Source organism: Hylobates moloch, unplaced genomic scaffold (genome assembly GCF_009828535.3).
Source record: "Hylobates moloch isolate HMO894 unplaced genomic scaffold, HMol_V3 SCAFFOLD_5, whole genome shotgun sequence".
NCBI lineage: Eukaryota > Metazoa > Chordata > Mammalia > Primates > Hylobatidae > Hylobates > Hylobates moloch.
In genome coordinates this window covers 7222475-7244322 of record NW_026652280.1, presented here as the reverse complement: position 1 = coordinate 7244322, position 21848 = coordinate 7222475, and the positions used below count along the sequence as shown (strand labels likewise).

Genomic DNA, 21848 nt, shown 5'->3' with positions numbered 1-21848 from the left:
CTATTTGCACAAAAAAAAATGTATACAAATATTTACTCAAAAGCATTTTTAAAATTCAGAAAACTGTGGAAATAGACTTATGTCAGCATGCAAAACATATCAAATCAACTAAAGTATTTTAGGTTTTGAGAATGTATAATGAATGGAGAGAGTATATCACGATTTATAAAATAAACTAAATGCTAGTAAACATGCAAAACGAAGTATAAGTCGACAAGATTTCAGAATTTAAAATAATTTTTCCTAAATTTAAATACTTTTTCTCAAAACTTTTACTCATTTTAAGGCTAATACTATAACACAGATAATATTGCATTTATAGTTAAAGGAAAATAAATCAAATGTTTCTACTATTTCTTACAACATTTAAGTGTAAATGATGAATATACTATACTATCCTATGCAATTCCTAATATAAATAATATGTAATGTGTGAAAGAAAAGTATTTTTGTGTTCCTACCAAAAATAAATACATTATATTGAAAAATACGTTATTTTGGGATTAAAATTGTTCATCAAGATGGGTGAGCCATCTTGGTAAGGCAATCGTTTTCAAGTATCATTTCATATCTCAAAATATATAAATACTGATGGGAGCAATGGTCACATGGAAGCAAATTTGCATTATAAATCTGTATTATAAATTAAAAGCCATAATTTTATAAAATATGTGTATACGTTTAAAGTATCTTCGGTCTCTGTGTGCATGTGTGTTCACACACATACATACCATGCACATGTATGAGGTTTACGAAGAATATGGATAGCAGTGAAAAGGAAAAAGAAGAGGGAAACTATGGGAAACTAGGGTTTAAATCATTAATTAAAGGAAAACTGAAATATGAAGACAAAATAGAAGACAATACTCTGGAAGTATTTCAGTCCTCAGGTAATAGTTGTCATCAAAAAATCTATTGATACTGACCGCTGGACGGCTTTATCGTGTCTGGCCAGCCTGTGACTGGTGGTCGGCACCTCTTCGATTTCATCTATGTCACAGGCATCTGCAGCATCTTGCGAGTAGTTGTGTTTCATGACAAGGATATTTCTTCTGTTCATGGGTGGGATGAGGGGTTTTCCTGGCTGTGTGGGCATCTCTGTCAAGATAGAAGCATCTCTTGTGCTGAGGTTACTGCGGCTGCCTTTAGTGCTGGACAGCTGTGATCCACAGTGATGGTCATGAATGCATTTGGAAGATGACCTCCGCAGTTTATGGTAATTTTCAAAGTCATCTGCCACATCTGCAAAGTCAGCTGTAGCTCCTGTCCCTCTGAGAGTGCATAACTCATAATGAGGAGGTTCAAATACCTCCTGGAAAACTGTCTGGTCAAAGTCTGATTTCCTTTGGACATACTTTTTACGAGGCTGTTTGATCTGTACGATGACAGAGATGATAATGAGGATGATCACGATGCAGGAAGTCACGCCAATGACAGTCCCACTGGTGTTGGTCAGCTGGTCCAGCAGGCTGGTTTTCCTCTTCTCTACAGGTTGGAGGGAGTAAAAACAACAAACGGACAAAACAAGAAACAACGCAGCAAACATTAATATTATAGTCAAAATGTATATTAAAAACTTAAAGCAGGCTGAGCACAGAATTTTTACAGGCTTATAATAGCTTAAGAAAATATTTAAAAATAAATACAAGGTCTTGTTTTCACACCAAAAAAATCCACTGAGCAGCCTTAAAAATAGCCCTCCCTCCCCACAGCCCAGCATCTCAGCTTAAAACACACACACACGCACACACATACACACACACACACAAACACACATACACATACACTATCCTCTATCTATCTATCTAATCTATCATAGCTTAAGAAAATATTTAAAAATAAATACAGTCTCTTTTTTCACCAAAAAAATGCACTGACCAGCCTTAAAAATAGCCCCCCTCCCCATTGTCCAGCATCTCATCTTAAAATACACACACACACACACACACACACACACATACACACTCTATCTATAAAGTAACCACTATATTTTGATACCAAAGGATAATTCAATTCAATCTGAAGACACACACTTCTGGATTGATGGGCATGGACTCTTTCCCAAATGAAATAATCACAACTGGTAGAAAATTATTTTAAAAACTCAACCAATTAAAGCCTGGTTTAATGAAACTCAGGAAATTGTCCTAATGGTGTACATCAAGTGGAGATATATTTATATAAACCAATCTACTAAATGTCCTTAGGAACAGTAAGAGTCTGTGGCATTTGAGCCACGACTTGCTTCCTCCACTCTTGATTCACCATGATGGGAGCCCTACTCAGGGAGGTGTGGACAAGAATGCAGGGCACCCTTTCCCTGCAGCTCCCAGTTAAGTGAGTTATGGAATCTCCTTAGAAGGGGAAAGCCACCAGCATTTCTCAATGCCCAACCAGGTCCATGTTGGTCAGGCTTCTTTTCTGGCCTGAGTGGCTGAGATGTCTGAGGCTCCGGAGGTTCCTCCTCTCAGCCTCTACTTGGAGGGCAGGAGCTCAACACCAGGTGTCTCCAGTGGAGAACGCCAGGCCTGGATCATGCTTACCCAAGTTTGCTGACACAGGAGAGCTGCCTGGAGTGGCAAGTTGACAACACCACATGTTAGCAACCTCACCCAAGTGCTCTGTGCATAAACAGACCTGCACCACTGTTCCTGCCCCCACCCAGAAGAAGTTGTGCCCAGAAAGAGAGTCAGGCTGCAAGTACAGAAAGCATTATAGCTTCCCCTAAATAAAGTTTATTTGAAATGACGTGTGGAGAAACTCAGGCCTAATGATAATTTCAAAAACTATGGAGATTTTGTGGTATGCACAGGCTTCTAGACATTCAAAGTTCGTCTTATTGCTCTAAAGACACTAACTGCCTCTTAGTGTTTTAAGAGGGCCTAGCTGGTACTTGGATGGGAAACCACCTGGGAATACCGAGTGCTGTATGCACTTAAGAGGCAGTATGCAATTAAGTATGCAATTAAGAGATGGTTAGTGTCTTAAGAGCAATAAGAAGAACCTTAGAATATCTAGAAGTTTAACAGAACAAGCTAGGAGAGTAACAGCTAACGAGAGTCCTCCTGGGTTATAACAACTCACAAAGGCCAGGGTCAAGGACTACCCTTGCAATTAATTAAAATTAATTGACCAGACTGTAGAACAATTTATAATCTTGGGCATTGTTGAAAGCAGGAGAGCAATCAGTCGGCAATCGGTGGAGACTAACAACTGGCTGCAATACCAACAGAGGTGATAGCTAAATAGAGAGAACAGGAAATGAGAGAGGCACAGAGCGCCCTGCTAAAACCGTGTTGCCCAAGGCTGATGGTGAGAAGCCCAAGGCAGTGGCCTCTGTGGTGCAACATCAGAGGCTTCACTAAAATGGTCCAGCCAAGTCTAAATTTAGAAACAAACAAGAAAACTACAAGTCCTGGGAGAAAAGAGTTAGTATTCAGAGATGCTACTAATCTAACATGTGATTTTCAACAAAACATTGTAAGGCATGTAAAGAAACAGTAAAGCGAAGTGTATACATAGGAAAAAAAAAGTAGGCAATGAAAAGACCCTTTGGGGAGCCAGATATCGGAGTTGGCAGACAAAGATTTCAGAGCAGCTATAATCAGTATGTCTAAGGAACTAAAGCAAACTATGATTGAAGAAGCTAAAGAAAATGAGGACAATGCTCATCAAATAGAGAATATTAATAAAGAAATATAAATCATACGAAAATGAAAAGTCTGGAATTGAGCAGTGCAATTACTAACATGATAACTTCCTGGAGCATCAACAGTACATTTCAGCTGGAAGAAGAAAGTATCAACTAACTTTATAAAGATAGAGGCATGAGAATAGTGCAATATGAAAATGAGTTTCAAAACAAGAAGGCAGAACGATAACAGAGTCTCAGAAAAAAAAATGTGGCAAATCCACAAGCACACTAACATGCTGTAATGGGAGTATAAGAAACAAAGGAGCGATGGAAAGTAACAGGAAAAACAACAACAACAAAAAACTAGAGGAGCTAAAACTTCCCAAACTTAATTAGAAAACTCACATCCAAGTTCAACAAACTCCAAGTAGGATAAATGCAAAGAGATCCACGCAAAGACGTATGGCATTGAAAACATTAAAAAAAACAAATAAAACACCTTGAAAGCAACAGAGGAAAAAAAAAACTCATCATAGAAAGGAGCCTCAATCAAATTAACAGCTGAGTTATCATCAGTGAGGCCAGAAGGCAGCATGAGGACACATGCAGTGCTACAAGCAAAAGCAACACAAAATAAAACCAAACAACAACAGCAACAACAAAACCCCAGCAGATACCTGTCAACCAAAAACCCATTATCCAGCAAACCTGCCTTCACAAATGAAAGACATTGTGAGACAGGCAAAAATGAAGATAATTCAATGATAAAAGAGCTTCCTTAAAATAAATATTGAAGAGAGTTCATGTTGAAAACAAGTGAGTTCAGACAGTAACTCAAATCCACATGAAAAAATTGAACAGATAATAAACAGGGAAGCAAGTAAGGTCTGTAACGGTGATTACGGAAATAATTACAAAGGACAGTAGAGTGGCATCTTTCTTCTGCAGTCTTCACTTAACTTTTTAAAAAAAACCAATGTTCTATGTATATAATCGTAATGTTGGACTATAACTTACATAACTGCAATATATTTGGTGACAATATACATAAACAAGGTGGGAGCTAAAATGTTATTGGGTAAGGAAACGAAACAAGGGTAATGCAAGTCTAGAAAAACAAATGAAGAGAACCAGAAATAGTAAATCAGAAGGATTATATAAAAAGTTACACTAATATACTTGCTGTCCTTTCTTCTCCCAACCACTTTAAAAGACATACAGTTATATAAAGTAATAATTATTGCAATGTATTATTGGGCTTGTAACGTTGAAAAATGTAATATGTACAAATATAATTGGAAAAGAGAATAGAGCTATATAGGAAGAATGTTTCTATGTCTCACTATAATTAAGTTAGTATAAATCTAAAATACATTCTGAGAAGTTAAGCTGTATGTTTTAAGTCCTAAAGCAACTAAGAAAGTAAAAAAATGCATTAAAAACTCTAATTAAAATGTTGCACTAGAATATACTAACTTAATGCAGAAGAAAGCAATAAAGAAGGAAAAGAGAAAAAATGCATGAGACATTTAGAAACAAAAAGTATAATGGAATATATAAGTCCAACTATATCAATGACAGTACTAAATGTGAATGGATTAAAGAACTCAAGGAAAAGGAAAAGATTTTCAGCCTGGATAAAAAATAAGATACAAATGTAGACTGTCTACAAAAGGAACACTTTATATTCAAACATGCAGATAGACTGAAAATAAAAACGTGGAAAAGAAGAATGGAAACCAAACCATAAGAAAGACATAGTGGCTATACTAATGTCAGAAAAAGTATCACTCAAGACAAAAAACTGCACTAAACTCTAGAAGATTGTTTTGTAGTGATAAAAGGACCATGAGGAAGATATAACAATTACACACATATATGAATTTAGCAACCAAGCTTAAAATTACATGAAAGAAAAATTTTACAGAAGTGAAGAGAGAAGGAGACAATTCAACCATGATAGCTGAAAAATGTAACACCCACTTTCAATAATGGATAAAACATAGCAGAAAATCAAAGGCAAACAGAAGACTTGAACAATGCTATAAGCCTACCAGACATAACAGGCATCTATAGAACACTCCACTCAACAACACCAAATACATATTCTTTTCAAGGGCACATGGGACAAACTTTAGGCTACACTACATGCTTGCCATAGGCATAACCTCCATAAATTAGAAATGACTGCAATAATGAAATTTTTTTCTCCTATCACAAGAGAATGAATTAAAAGTTAAACGAATCATTTTTCTTTCTGAAAAAATAAATATTGACTTTCATAATGCATATCCATTCACATTTGTTGCATGTCAAATATTTCTTACACACATGGGACCACATTTATTTAGGGCAAAGCAAAGCCAGTGGTGACTACGAATTATTAACAGGTCTGCAATAAGATCACTTAGAAAGTAAATTTCTAATCCATTCAAAAGTAATGGATTACGAAAGTAATCAACAACAAAATAGTTGCTAGTGTAACTGCCTTTCCTACTGACTGTATGAAACAATGAATACTGTGGTATTACTTCTTTACTTCTATGCACAGAAGGCACTTAGTAGATAATATTGGACTTCAAGCATGAAAGAGTTATTTGCCTATCTTCTTTTGTCAATTGTTTAATATTGGATCTCAGTAAAATACTTCATATGGCAGTTTCATCTTAACTAAAACATGCAACATCCATAATCCAGCCAAAGATCCCTATGTACATAAACAAGCCTTTGTGTATAGACAAGGGAAGGAGGCAAGGGCTTCGGGAGCTATGTTCATGGGAAAGGAAGAAAAGCATTTTCGCAGCAAAACTGAAGTGCAGTGAAGTAGCTGGAAGTAATTGAAAGTACAAATGCTAGTTCAACATATTTTATCTCTAGAGTATGTACACAAAGTCCAATCAAAACAAACTGGAACGAATGAGAGGTGTAATCACAAGCAGACGGTATCACACATGATAGCAAAGTAGTGTGCTCCCCTGAAAGCTCCTATTTTCATAGCTCTGCAGCCTCTAATAAGGTGATGTCTTTAATGAGAATTCAAGCGCTAAGGATAGTCCACTGTGCACTGATGAATAACGGAACATCTGGACACGGTATGAGTAAAGGCTAAGAAAAATGCTTACAAATCGATTACAAGACATACTCAGTGCTCATAAAAGGCACTACACACTCTTATTTTAAAGACTGTCTGATTGATACATATCAACTTCTACCCCACTCCACAGGGAGGAAATTTTTTCAAATTTCAGGGACTAATCATTACCTTTACAGTGATTTTCATCCCAAGGATACACACAGTTCTGGAGTCCATTGCAGACCAAAGTATTATTAATACACATGTTACTATGGCAGAAGAATGTGTTGCCTTCACAAGGAGCTAAAAACAAGAATAACAAGACACAGGAAGAAAGTTATAACTGATGTTCAGTAGTAAATCACTCACATTACGAATCTAAAAATAAAATGATTAGAATAATTTGCCACAAACTGAGATAAATGATCTTCCACGCGATTTTCAGAAATGGTGCCGTAGTGGTAATTATTTCTTGTGTTACTAACAGTGCTGGCATTCCTCTAGAGAGGCTCAGCTTATAAAAATGCCATAGGGTATTTTCCATCATTAAAATGAAGTACATTATCCACATTTTTTTAAGTAGGCATATTTATTTAGCAAACCTGAAGCATCTACCATGTGCATAAATTATACTTTATACAGAAATTAAGAATGTATAAATTTAGTTTCACTGTGCAAAAACACCTAATAGAAATTTTAAAATAATTTAAAAAAATATATACTTACCAAGTACCAATGAATAAAATATACTAAAGCAAACCCTGTAACATTACTTAAGAATTTGAAAAAACAAAATGCCACAGAAATTCAGAATCATGAAAAAATTAATCCTGAAGAACATAAAAACATATTACGCTTATTACATTTAATATATATGGTGATAAAATTAGCTTACTATGCATGTATTTCATACATTCTAGTGATTTGATGTACAATGATCATTATCTCCAGATTATAATGCACATTGAGGGGACTGAGAGGTAAAATATGAACTTAAAGAAGGTATAAAATATGGCTAAATAATGATGAGAAAACATGAGTTTAATATAGCAATGTAAAACGTTAGATATGATTTCAATATAAGGCAAAATACATTTCTTTCATTATTGGAGTGACAGAATATTTTAAGTGATCAGTCTTTATAGTAATATTGCATTGTGGATGGTTGCTTACAGAAAGTGCTCTTAAAGCTAACTTTTGTTTTTACCTTTGTATCCACTCCACGTATCAGATAAAATCCAATTTTACTGTTTTTTTTCAATAAAGGCTCTACAATCCTTTTAAGGACAGGCATTCTAGCAAAATCTATTGCACACGAAACACATTAATTTCCAATGATTAACAAATGAAGATATATTAATGATCAGTACTATTTAGACACTGCAGTCATGTTATAATGAGTTTATTTTTCACTTTCAAAACTGTATACTACATAAGTTTTAGCGTTAGCTTCTCTACTATATTTGCTACGCTAATCACAACTGTCAAAACAATACTTTGCAATTGAATATACTTACAGCAACTTACTATATCTTAATACTCCCAGAGAAATCCTTAAAAAAATAGAACACTCAAATTCTGAAAACCAAAAGTAAGGCAAAGAAATAGCTAATTCAAGCAACATGATTCTTCCTGGTTCTTCATCCCATACCTCCTCCCCCAACCCAAAACAGTTCCCTCTCTGTTCATTTTGATTTTGTGTTCCTGGTTAAAGAGTAAAAAGCATATAATAGTAATTTTGGAAAACGAAAATTAGAGTAGAAAATATGTAGTAGTCATTTTGAAAAAAAAGTATCATGCTTAACACTTTATTTTGCTAATGATTTGTTAAGTACTGTTCTGTATAAACCTTGCATAATGTAAAATTTAACAATCCGGTATATTATTGTAAAGACCTGCTCTTTAGTAAGCAACTAAATTTGAATTTCTGTAGCTGACTATAATGGCTTTGCAGAATTGATAAGGTCTGTTAATTAGATAGTGAATGTTGTCAAAATGTGTACACAGCGTATAAAGGAGATTTTGGCAAATTTTATATTAGAATGGTTGTAAAATGCTTTTGTAAAAATGCTTAAAATACTTACTACCTAACAAATTGTAGTATAGGTTTTGAAAGTATAACTACCCATCAAGTAAGAAATACCTTTAAAAATTATATATTTACTGACCATCTATGAGTTGGAAAAATTATTATAATTATTATTAAATAGGATGGGTCAGTTTAAAAATTTAAACATACAAATAAAAATAACATTGCATTTTGGTAATCGAGTGAAGTGCATTAGTATGTTGGTAAGAGCACTGGAATTTGAATTCCAAATAATCCAAATGGGATTGTGTCTGTTTCTGCTGCTTGGTAGTTGTGAAACTATCAGTGTTCCAGGATCAGTTATTACATATTAGTGGTTTTACTGAGAATGCAATAAGTAATCCAGGAATGTCAATAAATCACATTTTAACATGATTTTTTGCATTAAATAATTATGCAAATATGCCAGTTAATTAGGAGTGAGCCTCCCTTTTGTTTGTGGTGTCTTTGTTTTCTTTTTCTTTGTGTGTGTGTGTGTGTGTGTGTGTGTGTGTGTGTGTGTGTGTGGAGGAGGGGGGTGGGGGGGTTGTATTATCTTAGGTATTTCTCCATGTATTTTCTTCCTTACTTTTGCTAATAAAGAATTGCTGTGCAAATGAAAAATAAAAACAAGCAAATCCTGATATAGTTAAGAAGCAATGTAGAGGCTGGGCGTGGTGGCTCATGCCTGTAATCCCAGCACTTAGTGACGCTGAGGCGGGTGAATCACCTGAGACTGGCGAATCACCTGAGGTCAGGAGCTCGAGACCAACCTGGCCAACATGGTGAAGCCCCGTCTCTACTAAAAATACAAAAATTAGCTGAGCATGGTGGCACATGCCTGTAATTCCAGCTACTCGGGAGGCTGAGGCAGGAAAATCACCTGAACCTAGGAGGTGGAGGTTGCAGTGGGCCGAGATTGCGCCACTGTACTCCAGCCTGGGTCTGGGTGACAGAGCAAGACCCTATCTCAAGACAAAACAAACAAAAACAAACAAGCAAAAAAGTAGCAATGTATACAATTGTACATACCTTGGGCAAAAATAAATTTTGTTTTATAGACACCCAAAGCATAATATTATATTGGGTTCCGAATTTCCTCGTTATTGTCTGAATATTTCTCTCAGAAATGCATATGTGCAATGATGCATTAAAGACTCTCGTTTCTCTCCTGGTTAAGAACTACAATAGCATCAATCGGCCAAATCAAGCCTACATTCTCATTGCTCTTTCAAAGACTTGCATGCCCTCGGCGCACCAACGCGTGCAGCCCATTGCTCCTAGCACACTCCTGACATATCCGGCACCGTGTCCACACACCACTCCCTCCTCCTACCTGCCGCAGATACCCCTTCTCCACTCTGCCATCCAAATCACATCAGAACCCTATAATCTATAAACCTGTCTTAAACAGTCTTAAAATATTATTCCAATCTATCAGAAAGCTTAGCTGTTCCTTAAGTCCTAGTTCACATGTAATTTTTAGAAGTTTTAAGAGTATATTTTTATCATCTTTTTTGTATATATTTGAGACTTGTGACCATGATTTTTTTTAAAATTAATGTTTATGTTTAATCTCTCATGGCTTAAGCTTACTAGGCTGGTAGTAAATATTCAATAGATATTTTAACTGATTAATATTACTTAGCAAAAGGTTAACTCTGACTGCGTTGCATACCTTAGTATTCCAGACAGCAGAAGACTCTAACAAATGTGTTTACTGGTTGAGAACTAACTTTCAAGGCCGCGGTCTTCCAATCAAGGCCACGGTCTCCAGTACAGCATGTAGTGACTATGGGCAGTATGTATTCTCAGAAACTAAACTCAGCATCATGTCTTTGCTTCTTTTACTATTTCTGACAAAGCACATATTCCTCGACCAATTTACAGAAGACTTACTTTACTTACGAGATTCAATATTCATCATTTAAGCTATCGTCTCTTATAAACCAGCTGCTTTATTTCCTAGCGATTTAAAGGAAACTCAAAATTTATTTATAATAAAGTGGCAGCCAAAGAAGTAACAATCCAAATGCCAAGTACCTCACACAGTTTCCAGGGTCACAAGAGGGGACACACAACTTTATACTTGTTTCTATCAGAATAGCAAATAGAGCTTCTTATTGATGTTTAAACACTAAGAACATAGATGGAACGATTTGCCATTGCTTTTTGTCACTGAACTATTTGAACGTGTATTTAGACATGACACCCTCCAACTAACTTGATTTCACTTTATTCGTTTTATTGACATCACCATTTTATCATCCAGATCTAACGATCCAAAGAAGATGGAAACTGATTTCTGTTAATGAAGTAAAATATTCTAGTCAGCCAAAATAATGTCCTATGTATAAGCATATCATTGCTCCTGATTTAAAGCACTCACAAAGAAAGTAGACACTACAACACTTCCAAATGAGCCTTTCTTCACTGTTTCCGCCTCCCACATACAGCAATACATATGCATTTGTGCAAAGCATTCATTTGTGGCTGTGCAATAGACTGTAGATTAAACACAGCTGAGAGAGTACTTCTCCAGACCCATCAGCCTGGGATTGAAGAGTCCTGCCGACAGGACAGAGAGCCCAGCTGTGATTTGGGCTGTCAGGAGTGATAATCCTTAAGGACAGATTGCTTCCTCATGAGCAAAAGCAGGTTTCTAAGAGAGTGCGGTGCGCAGTGATTGAGTCCCTTGCAGCCTGGCCACCTGGTCTCTGACTCGCTGGGTTGCCTCTTTCACACTCTTCGCCCTTGAGCTGATTAACCTGTAAGTTGCTCAGTTACCACATCTGTAAAATGGGGATAAAGATAATACTTACCCAAGTGATTTACTAATGCACAGAACGCCGTATAGTGTCAGCAGCATGGATGCAAGCATTGCAAGACAGAATTGTAAACCGTTTTAGGAGAGTACTGTGCAGAGACTGTGGAATCAGTATGTCTAATTTTCCAACGTGAGTTATGTGATCTTGAGAAGATTCACTAACTTTTTCAGTTTCTGTTTCTACCTATATAATGGGGATAATTATAACTATTACATAAAATTTAAGAATTAAATGTGATAGACCTTTAAAAACCATAACAGATACTGTCATATGGTGTATGATAAAAGAATGTTACCTGTTCTTGAACTACTACCACAGTTACCAAAAGCAAATGAAATGAAACAAAAAATTGAAAATGTTAAGATATATGATATAAATGTGACTTAACTGACATTAAATTTTCTAATTTGTAAAGTGAAGAAAATCATTCACAGATCCCTTGTTAAGACTACATGAGAAAGCATATTTGAAAGTCGCGTCGAGGACTTCTCTGAAGCTAAGACCTCCTAGTTATCTTTGTACCTTGGAGAACACATGCCTTTGCTACAACCATGTCTAATATGAAATGTCATTATGTTTCAATTCTAAAAGAAAAACAGAAAACAGAAATTATGCATATTAAATAAAATACAAATACATATTGGAATGAGTTTGTACTACTTCATAGGAGGAAGGTTTAGCTGTGTCAGATATTTAGTTTTGATACTCTTCTTTTAACAGTTTAATGAGACCATCAAGATAACAGGTATTTCCTAACATATAATTGTAAAGACAGACGTTCAGACCCCATCTTGGAAAACAAGCCAGGCCATATGTAGAACAGAATAGCTCTCAACCTTGGGCTGCAATCTAAAAGAAATGTTTTTGCAGACATGTAAATGATCCTATAGAATCGAGGCCTGGATAACAGTGACAGTATCAGCTTATAATTTTAGTAACAAAATGTTCACAGTAATTTAGTAGATACATCCTGATTTTGATGTTATCTATGGGTACCTTAACTCTGATTTTAAAATTCCAATGTAAATGATCTTCAGTTAACATTTATTCAAATACTTTATAATAAATTCTTTGGAAACAAAATTTAGTACAATATTTTGCTGAGGAGAGGACCTTTAAGACTAAGAAATATGGTATGTTAGTTTTGATGATTTCAGACCTTGCACCCACTGAAAGATTCCAAGAAGTCATGAGGCAAAATATGCCTGTTTAACTTTGTTTAATCCAAATATTTCTAAACTTACTGGTTTACCACTTAAAATTTTAAAAATTAAAACTTTGCTAAGTGTTTCATCAGTGTCCAGAAATCATTATAGTGATGGAATTCTTAATTCTTAAGAGAACATAGAATAGGGTGGGAGATTATTAACATATAAAATTGGGTAAAAAATTAGAATACGCTTTTTTTTTTTTTGTAGGCGGATTTTCGCTCTTGTTGCCCAGGCGGGAGTGCAATGGCGCGATCTCCACTCACCGCAACCTCCGCCTCCTGGGTTCAAGTGATACTCCTGCCTCAGCCTCCAGAGTAGCTGGGATTACAGGCATGCGCCACCATGCCTGGCTAAACTGAGAATACGCTTTTTAACCTATGAAAACTCACATAACGCACTTATGTAAATTATTTCAGAAATGCAAAAGCCAAAATGTTGGCAGTGATGATTTCTAGGATTTACTGAATTTACCTTTTTTGGAGAAATTTTCCATTTATACTTTTATGTGTAAGTATATGTATACATACATTAAAAACACACACAAAAGCTTTATAATTAAAGGATAACTCCTAAGTTTGCATAAAAAATACCAAATGTTAATCAAAAACGTTAATTTTCTCTTTCAGATTTTTAAATCAGGAAAATAGTTTTTACATAACATCTTAACTTTGCTATATTGCTTCATTACTCTTGAATTGTTTTTAAACCCTCATCTATTCCCATTGTTACCACAAGGTGGCGAACTTACATCAGACTTCAGTGAAGGATTGTTTTAATCCCTCGTGGGGATGATTAAAATAAACCATGAAAGCACCTGCAGTAACTCCTAAACCTATACGTTACTAATTCTTTAAATAAACAAACTGTTTAGCAGGGGACAACAAATCTCTTACATATTTGAGTCATGTAGGAGAAGATAAAGCCACAACATTCAAAATAAAGGTAGTTTTACTTAATGTATTTAATAAAGAATCATAGAACACATTATTTTTTAATGTGAAAGGTCTAGTCATAGATGTACCTCCGATTTTAGTGTTTATCTCATGTGGATAAACACTGTTTCAATTCTGTACCTTAAAGGTTTTTAACTTATAATAGCTACTTTAACGTAGAAGCCTCTAAGCTTATTCTAATTATTTACTTCGTTTTTTTTTCTTTTTGAAATCCAGAAATCCACTAAATACTATTCAAGAAATATTAAAACAAATTGAAATGAAAACAGGCAGATTTATCTGAAACACTGATATTTCAACTATCCATGTTTTATGGTTAATAAAACTATCATTGGTAATTTGTTCAATGTCAAATAAGTCATCATATTACATCATGAAAAATTGGAAAGCGAAGTGATCCTTGATCATATTCTCCTAAAGACTCATTACATCACTGGAACACATGTTCCTGGGTCTGGCTCTCTTCACCTCCCCTCCCCAGTCCACTCAGCTTGTTCTCTTCAGACATTCTTGCTTCTTGCTTTCCTCAAATTATTTTAACTTCTTTAATTTTGTGCTTTGTCTAAAGCTCACCCAGCTCTGTGCTGGCCTGTGTAGGCACAGCCACAGTCCCTCTCACAAACAGAGTCACACAAACTCATATACCACACACACACACATTCAAACACACTCATACACACTCACACCACACAGCCACAGTCACACCTCTAGGTCTTCTACTTCTGCTCTTTATTAATTCTTCATCATTCCCTGATCTTTAATTTGAAGGGAAATGCTCACAGACGTGTGGAAAAGCAGCTGGGGGAGGAAACAGCTTGCAGTATGTATCAGTCCGTTGTCAGGCTGCTGTGAAGAAATACCCAAGACTAGGTAATTTATAAAGAAAAGAGGTTTAATTGACTCACAGTTCCACATGACTGGGGAAGCCTCAGGAAACTTACAAGGTCTTCATGTTGGAAGGCAAAACAGGCACTTCTCACATGGTGGCACGAGAGAGAGGTGACAATCAGCGAAGGGGAAAACCCCTTATAAAACCATCAGTTCTCATGAGAACTCACTATCATGAGAACAGCATGAGAGGAAACTGTCTCCATGATTCAATTATCTCCACCTGGTCCGGCCCTTGACACGTGGGGATTATTCAAGGTGAGATTTGGGTGGGGACACAGAGCCAAACCATATCAGAGTATATTTACATCTTCTCGCTTTATTTCTTGGGTTCAACTTTTATCAGCCTTGAATATTTACTAAAACTTACTTTTTTTTAGTTAAAACTTCTGACCCTTGGGATGGTCTAGAATCTATTACTCTGTTTGGTGAGGGATGGAAGCAAAGCTTAACACTTACATGAATATGTAAATATGACACCTACCAACATTCTATAGTTAGGTCATGAACTCACACTGAAGAGCAAAATCTAGCATACTTACTTTTATTTGTTACTAATGTTTATCAGTTCAGGTAACTAAGGTGATTTTCCCCCTGCCTTCTCAGGCCGCTATGCTAGTGTCTTACAGACCCCTGTAGCTGAGCCCCCTGAGGCTGTCACAGGTCCCTTATTTCCTCTCTCCTCTCTCTCGGCAATTTTCATCAGACACTGAGCCCCCACTAACGAGGGGGCTTATATCCCCAGCTCTGACTAGTATGTGAGATCCAGACTCACCCTGAACATTGAAATTCCTACTTAACATCTCCATTTGGAACTGTTAATTACCATCCCAAACAGAATATGGCTGATGGGCTTAAGCAAAATGATTATCGCCCTACTCCTCTTATCCGCATTTTCTCCTTCAATTCTCACCTCCTACACCTTCCTGGCATTAACAAAGGGCACAACCATCCCCTCAGGTGTTCAGGCTAAAGGCTCAAGACCATCCTTGGGTCCTTTCTTCTCCGGATACCACTGAGCCAGTGGCCATCTCTTGGGTGGCTCTATCTCAATGCAAAGCTCTTGTTCAGGTCTCCACTGCTGTGAATGAGTCAGCCCACCATTCACTGACAGCAATCTTACATGGAGTTCAGAGACACAGAAACCAGGGGACCTTGGCCATTCGAAAGTGTAAATCAGGCCACATTTTACTTTGTTGAAGACACCCCAAAACGCTTTCCAGTAATGTTAGATTAATTTCCAAGCTCCTTGTATCCCTTAGTACACAGCAAGTGATTTATATTCTCACAGCCTCTGCTCACCCTAAACATTTATAGAATTCTTCCTAATCTCAGATGTCACCCACCATCACCACCAGGTCACCCTGCCCTCATCCTTCCCACCACATCACCCATGTTGGTTTTCCCACAATACATACTAGGGCTTGGGCTAATCCCTTTGAGTTAACTTACCTGTGCCTTGTTGCTTCCTCTTAAAAGTCTGACAACCAGATGTACCACTTTGTAAATGCTTCATAAATACTTGGTGACAGGCTATATATCACAATAAAAATTCTTTTTTTATTTAAATGGAGATGAAGTCTCACTCTGTTGCCCAGGCTGGAGTGAAGTGGCACGATCCCAGCTCACTGCAACCTCTGCTGCCCAGGTTCAAGCAATTCTCCTGTCTCAGCCTCCCGAGTAGCTGGGATTACAGGCACCTGTCACTGTGCCTGGCTAATTTTTGTATTTTCAGTAGAGATGGGGTTTCATCATCTTGGCCAGGCTGGTCTTGAACTCCTGGCCTCATGATCCACCCACCTCGGCCTCCCAAAGTGCTGAGAATACAGGCGTGAGCCACAGCGCCTGGCCAGAATAAAAATTATTTAAGCAGCACAATGAATATTAAATGCCATCTTCTCATTAATGTCTGACAATGATCTTAATTTTTAAATAACAGCAAAACTTTTAAAAAAACTTGAATGAAAATAAACAAAACATTAGAGATATCAATTATGAGGAATCAACTCAAGAAGCAAATTTTTAAAAACTTCAAAAATGTCATTAAAAATATACAGCTTGGCTGGGCGCAGTGGCTAACATCTGTAATACCAATACTTCAGGAGGCCGAGGTGGGTGGGTCATTTGAGGTCAGGAGTTCAAGACCAGCTTGATCAACATGGTGAGAACTCATCTCTACTAAAAATACAAAAAGCAGCCTGGCATGGTGGTGCATGTCTGTAATCCCTGTACTCAGGAGGCTGAGGGGGGAGAATCGCTTGAACCCAGGAGGTGGAGGTTGCAGTGAGTCGAGACTGTGCCACTGCCCTTCAGCCTGGGTGACAGAGTGAGACTCAGTCTCAGAAAAAATATATATATATATCTATGTGTGTGTGTGTGTGTGTGTGTGTGTAGCTTGCTACTATCATTTTTAATTGTGGTACTCTAAACAAACAAAAATATAAAAAAAATAAAATATATTTGGCCATCAGAACTTCCCAGAAAACAATTTTTTTCCAAAACAAATGGAAAAATTTCCCTTGTCACCACATTGAAACTTAAAATGGCCCATAGGCTATGCAATTAGAGGAAATGACATTTTATTTGAAAAATGGTGACCAGACTTGAGGCCAGAAATAGATTTGTGTTATGTTTTCTTATGTCCTTTATCATCTTCATAGTTGTTTTGAAAAAATCAATATGTTTTCAAAACTCTGTTCCAATATGACTAAGTTTTACTTTGAAAATATCCAGTATTATCAAGATGTACATATATTAATCTATTTTTATACAAGAAATTCTGTTCACAAATTTCAATTAGATCTCACACATATTTATGAGATTCCTCCCCAATCTTTGTGCAAAAATTACATATTCTTACTGTTCTGAAAGATATTACATTAAGAAACACATCTTCATTGGAAACTTACATTCCTTACATAAAAAATCTTTCCTTTTATGGGAGTGAATTCATCCATTATTATCATAATGTATCCATTATTTTATCATCCCTAGAAATTACTACACACTTTTTTTTTTTCTTTTTTTTTTTTGAGACAGAGTCTTGCTCTGTCGCCCAGGCTGGAGTGCAGTGGCACAGTCTCGGCTCACTGCAAGCTCCGCCTCCCGGGTTCACGCCATTCTCCTGCCTCAGCCTCTCCGAGTAGCTGGGACTACAGGCGTCCGCCACCACGCCCAGCTAAGTTTTTTTTTTTTTTTGTATTTTTAGTAGAGACGGGGTTTCACCATGGTCTCGATCTCCTGACCTCGTGATCCACCCGCCTTGGCCTCCCAAAGTGCTGGGATTACAAGCGTGAGCCACTGCGCCCGGCTTTTATACTTCCATTATGTCTGCCTTGATTCAGCCCCACAATGATCTCTTCAATGTGTGTAGTTAGACATTACAATTACAATAAGGAGGGTATTAAATATCTTTGGCATCTGCATGCTGATTACTATTAGGCCCTGGACATGTGGGCCAGAGTTGGTTTTCATAATATGTACATGTCAGTAGCAGGTGGCTAGTTTAGACACATTATTCTTTTATAAAGGTGCAATACTTGCTCTCACTGAACACGCCAAATCCCACACAGGGGGCCTGCAGTAAATGAAGATCAGAGCCAAGCCTAAACACATCACCACGACCTCAAGCTTAAAAGTCTGCTAGTTCAGAGGCTATCAATTAAAAATAATAATTTTCTGTTTCTATATAACAAACATATGCTGTTTATTTTCAGGGGCAGACATAAACTGCAATGGTTGTAAAGCCAGAATCAGAGACATTAATATATATTATTCCCAATGACTCTACTAAAAATTACAGGAAATTTCCTGCCTTTATTCTTGTGCAAGTGATTCCTTGCAGACCCACGCACTTTATTTTAAAAAATTATTCTAAATGGTTCAATGGGAAGTTCTGCAATATCTTCTCAGTAACTCAATGAGTAAGTAAAGAAGCAAAATTATTTAAGATACTTGTTTTGGTCAAATTAAGAAAATTAACTTTAAATTTTAAGTATTTATCAAACTGCATGTCTGTACACATAATACTTTTTCAATGGTTTAAGTAACCATATCAGTAATAAAAGTCCATCGATAATTCATTTTAAATATGAGAATACTTTTGACAGTTGTTTTCTTTATGGTGCCATCAAACTGAATCAAAAGCTTTAAAAAACAGGAAGGAAGGGAAGAGGAAGGAAGGAAGGAAGGAGGGAGGGATGGAGGAAGGAAAGAAGGAAGGAAGGAAGGAAGGAGGGAGGGAGGGAGGAAGGAAAGAAGGAAGGAAGGAAGGAAGGAGGGAGGGAGGGAGGGAGGAGGAGGGAGGGAGGGAGGGAGGGAGGAAGGAAGGAAGGAAGGAAGGAGGAGGGAGGAAAGAAGGAAGGAAGGAAGGAAGGAGGGAGGGAGGGAGGGAAGGAGGAAGGGAGGAGGAAGGTGGGAGGGAGGGAGGGAGGAAGGAAGGAAGGAAGGAGGGGAGGAGGGAGGGAGGAAGGAAGGAAGGAAGGAGGGGAGGAGGGAGGGAGGAAGGAAAGAAGGAAGGAAGGAAGGAAGGAGGGAGGGAGGGAGGGGAGGGAAGGAGGAAGGGAGGGAGGGAGGGAGGAAGGAAGGAAGGAAGGAGGGAGGGAGGGAGGAAGGAAAGAAGGAAGGAAGGAAGGAGGGAGGGAGGGAAGGAGGGAAGGAGGAAGGGAGGAGGGAGGGAGGGAAGGAGGAAGGCAGGAGGGAGGAGGGAAGGAAGGAAGGAGGGAGGGAGGGAGGGATGGAAGGAGGGAGGAGGGAGGGAGGAAGGGAGGGAGGGAGGAAAGAAGGAAGGAAGGAAGGAAGGAAGGAAGGAAGGAAGGAAGGAAAGAAATAAGGGAGGAAAGGAGGGTTGGTTGGCTTCTGGTAGATTATACAATTTTATTTCATTTTCCTTTGCTCAATAGCCTCACTATGTTTGAAAGTGTTAACTACCCAAGTTTCAGTATGTTGTTATCTCACTAACAGATACAATACTAGCCACCTTCTGCTGACCTTTTGCTATGTTCCAGACATACATTTAAAACTTTCAGTTGCCCTGTGATGTTTTCTCTGTTTTACAGAAAGGGAACTGAGGATTAAAGTCCAGGCATCACGTAAGAAAGTGGAAGAATGGACTGACACTGAACGTGTGCTCTTACACATTGTAATTCCATTTCAGATCTTTTTCAAAAGCAAAACAATTTTCTGAAATGGCTAATTTGTGATTCTGTTTCTAAAAACGTTTATCTTTTAAAATTTCCAACACATCTATACTTACCCAAAGTTATATTTATATCTTTAGGACAGATTAACTTTCTTATTTTTTTCTATAGTAATAAAATATTTAATTTAAAAATAAATTCTTTATATAAAACAATGCTTATTCAATAGCAAGGTGTGAAGGCAGACTTAAAGATAAAGATAGATCTTTATCAGTTGACATTGTATACCTTTGGCCTTAAAGTCAACTTAATTATTGCTTTCAGAATTTCAGTCAAAGACCCCATCAGCTTAATATAAACAAGCAAAAACAACACAGAAATACAAATTCTGTTGTGGTCAAATAAATAATAGCTCTCCAAGTTGTCCACATATTACTCCCACATCCTGTGAACGTTACTTTATATGGAAAAAGAGATTTCGCAGGTGTGATTAAAGATTTCAAAATGAAGAATTATTCGGGATTATCCAGTTAAGCCCAACGCAATAACAAGTAAAGAGAGGTGGAGACTGAAGGAACAGAGGTGATGTAACAGCAAATCATAAAGGCACATGAAGATGCTACACTGGTGGCTCTGACAAAGGAGAAGGGCTACGAGCCAAGAAACACTGCTCTAGAAACGGGAAAAGGAAGGAAATGTACTCTACACTGGAGCCTCTTACGGGGCAGCAGCCTTGCTGACATCCTGGTCTAAGCCCATTAAAACCTGTTTTAGGAATCTGACCTCCGGAAGTGTAAGATAATAAAGTTGTGTTATCCGATGCTTCTAAACATACGCTAATTTGTTACAGCAGCAGTGGGAAACTAAATGCCAAGTAGCAGTTTCTCAGGCAATCTGACTTTGACTAACCAGCGTTCTGCCAAAGTGGCCGTCGCTGTACAGCACAGCAAGCAAGGACAGGAGAGGGCAGTGATGAGAAAAGTAAAGATGAGACCGCTGATGCAGAGTGGCAGTTTCCAGCCAGGATACCCTGACAACTCGTGTCATAATTAGTCCTGGAATGAATCCAAGGCTACATTTTTTTTTCTAATTATCATCTGTCTTTAAGTTACCAAAGTGAATTCAAGGGCGTACGCACTCGTATCAAGGGGAGAGAAAGGCCAATACTGTATCTGGTGGGCTTACCATCAGGATCCGTCATGCAGTAAGTCCATCATCAGCTGAATGTCTCTCAGAAGATAAATGGTGGAGAAATTCTATTACAGAGGAGAGTTATTATTTACTCTGAAAACAACATGTCAGTATATGGCAATGTGATATCCTCAAAAATTGGCATATGAAAACTCTACTGATGGGTTCTTTTCTGATATTATAGATGAGTCAATTAACCCAACATAGAAAATAATGTATATACTCTTGCTTTCCTAGACTTAATACATCTTTTCAGAAATTCCTATTTCTTGCTTTGTAAAAAAGTGTTTACCAAACCAGTATATATTTATTTTAGAAAAATTAGAAACTACAGGCAAAAAATATCGTCACCCAAATATAACCATTAATATCTTAATCCCATTGTCTTTTACATATATGTATTACATATGTAATAGATGACATGTATTAAATGTTTATCCCATGTAGTTACAAGAGTATAAACGTAATGTACACGTTCGCTACTTGCTTCTAACATCTTGTTTCTTAACATAGTACAATATCAGTATCAATCTACCACATCATCTTAATAAAGAGCATCTGTACATTCCCAGAACCATTTAACCAATCTACTTAAGCATTTTTCCATGCTTATAAACATGGACTCATCAGCAGTATATATTCCTAGAGGTTAGTATTTCTGATTTAAATGTGATATTCTATCTTTGTTCCTTATTTTGGAATTTTGATATATACTGCTAAATTGTCCTTCAGGAAACATTTTGTTTCCTATAAGCAGTGCATATGCTTTTATTTCAAAATTCCATCTCCAACATTATTTCATATTTTTAGCATTTTGATAGATTAAAATGTCTCATTAAATTATAAATTTGTGTATTTGTTTAC

At 37.0% G+C, this 21848-nt stretch overlaps 1 protein-coding gene across 5 annotated transcripts in view; it reads right to left on the bottom strand.

Annotated features, from left to right (window-relative positions):
* Positions 1-21848, bottom strand: part of NETO1 (neuropilin and tolloid like 1) — a 127706-nt gene that overhangs the window by 7173 nt on the left and 98685 nt on the right. For all 5 annotated transcript variants that reach the window (XR_004248064.2, XR_004248065.2, XM_032152064.2 and 2 more), the window contains exons 8-9: positions 6897-7010; positions 927-1485 (exon numbers count right to left, since the gene is read on the bottom strand). Coding sequence is in view for 3 of the 5 variants with exons in the window: in XM_032152064.2 (XP_032007955.1) it covers positions 927-1485; positions 6897-7010 (673 nt within the window). In the remaining 2 variants the exon portion in view is untranslated. The remainder of the gene's footprint in view (positions 1-926; positions 1486-6896; positions 7011-21848) is intronic.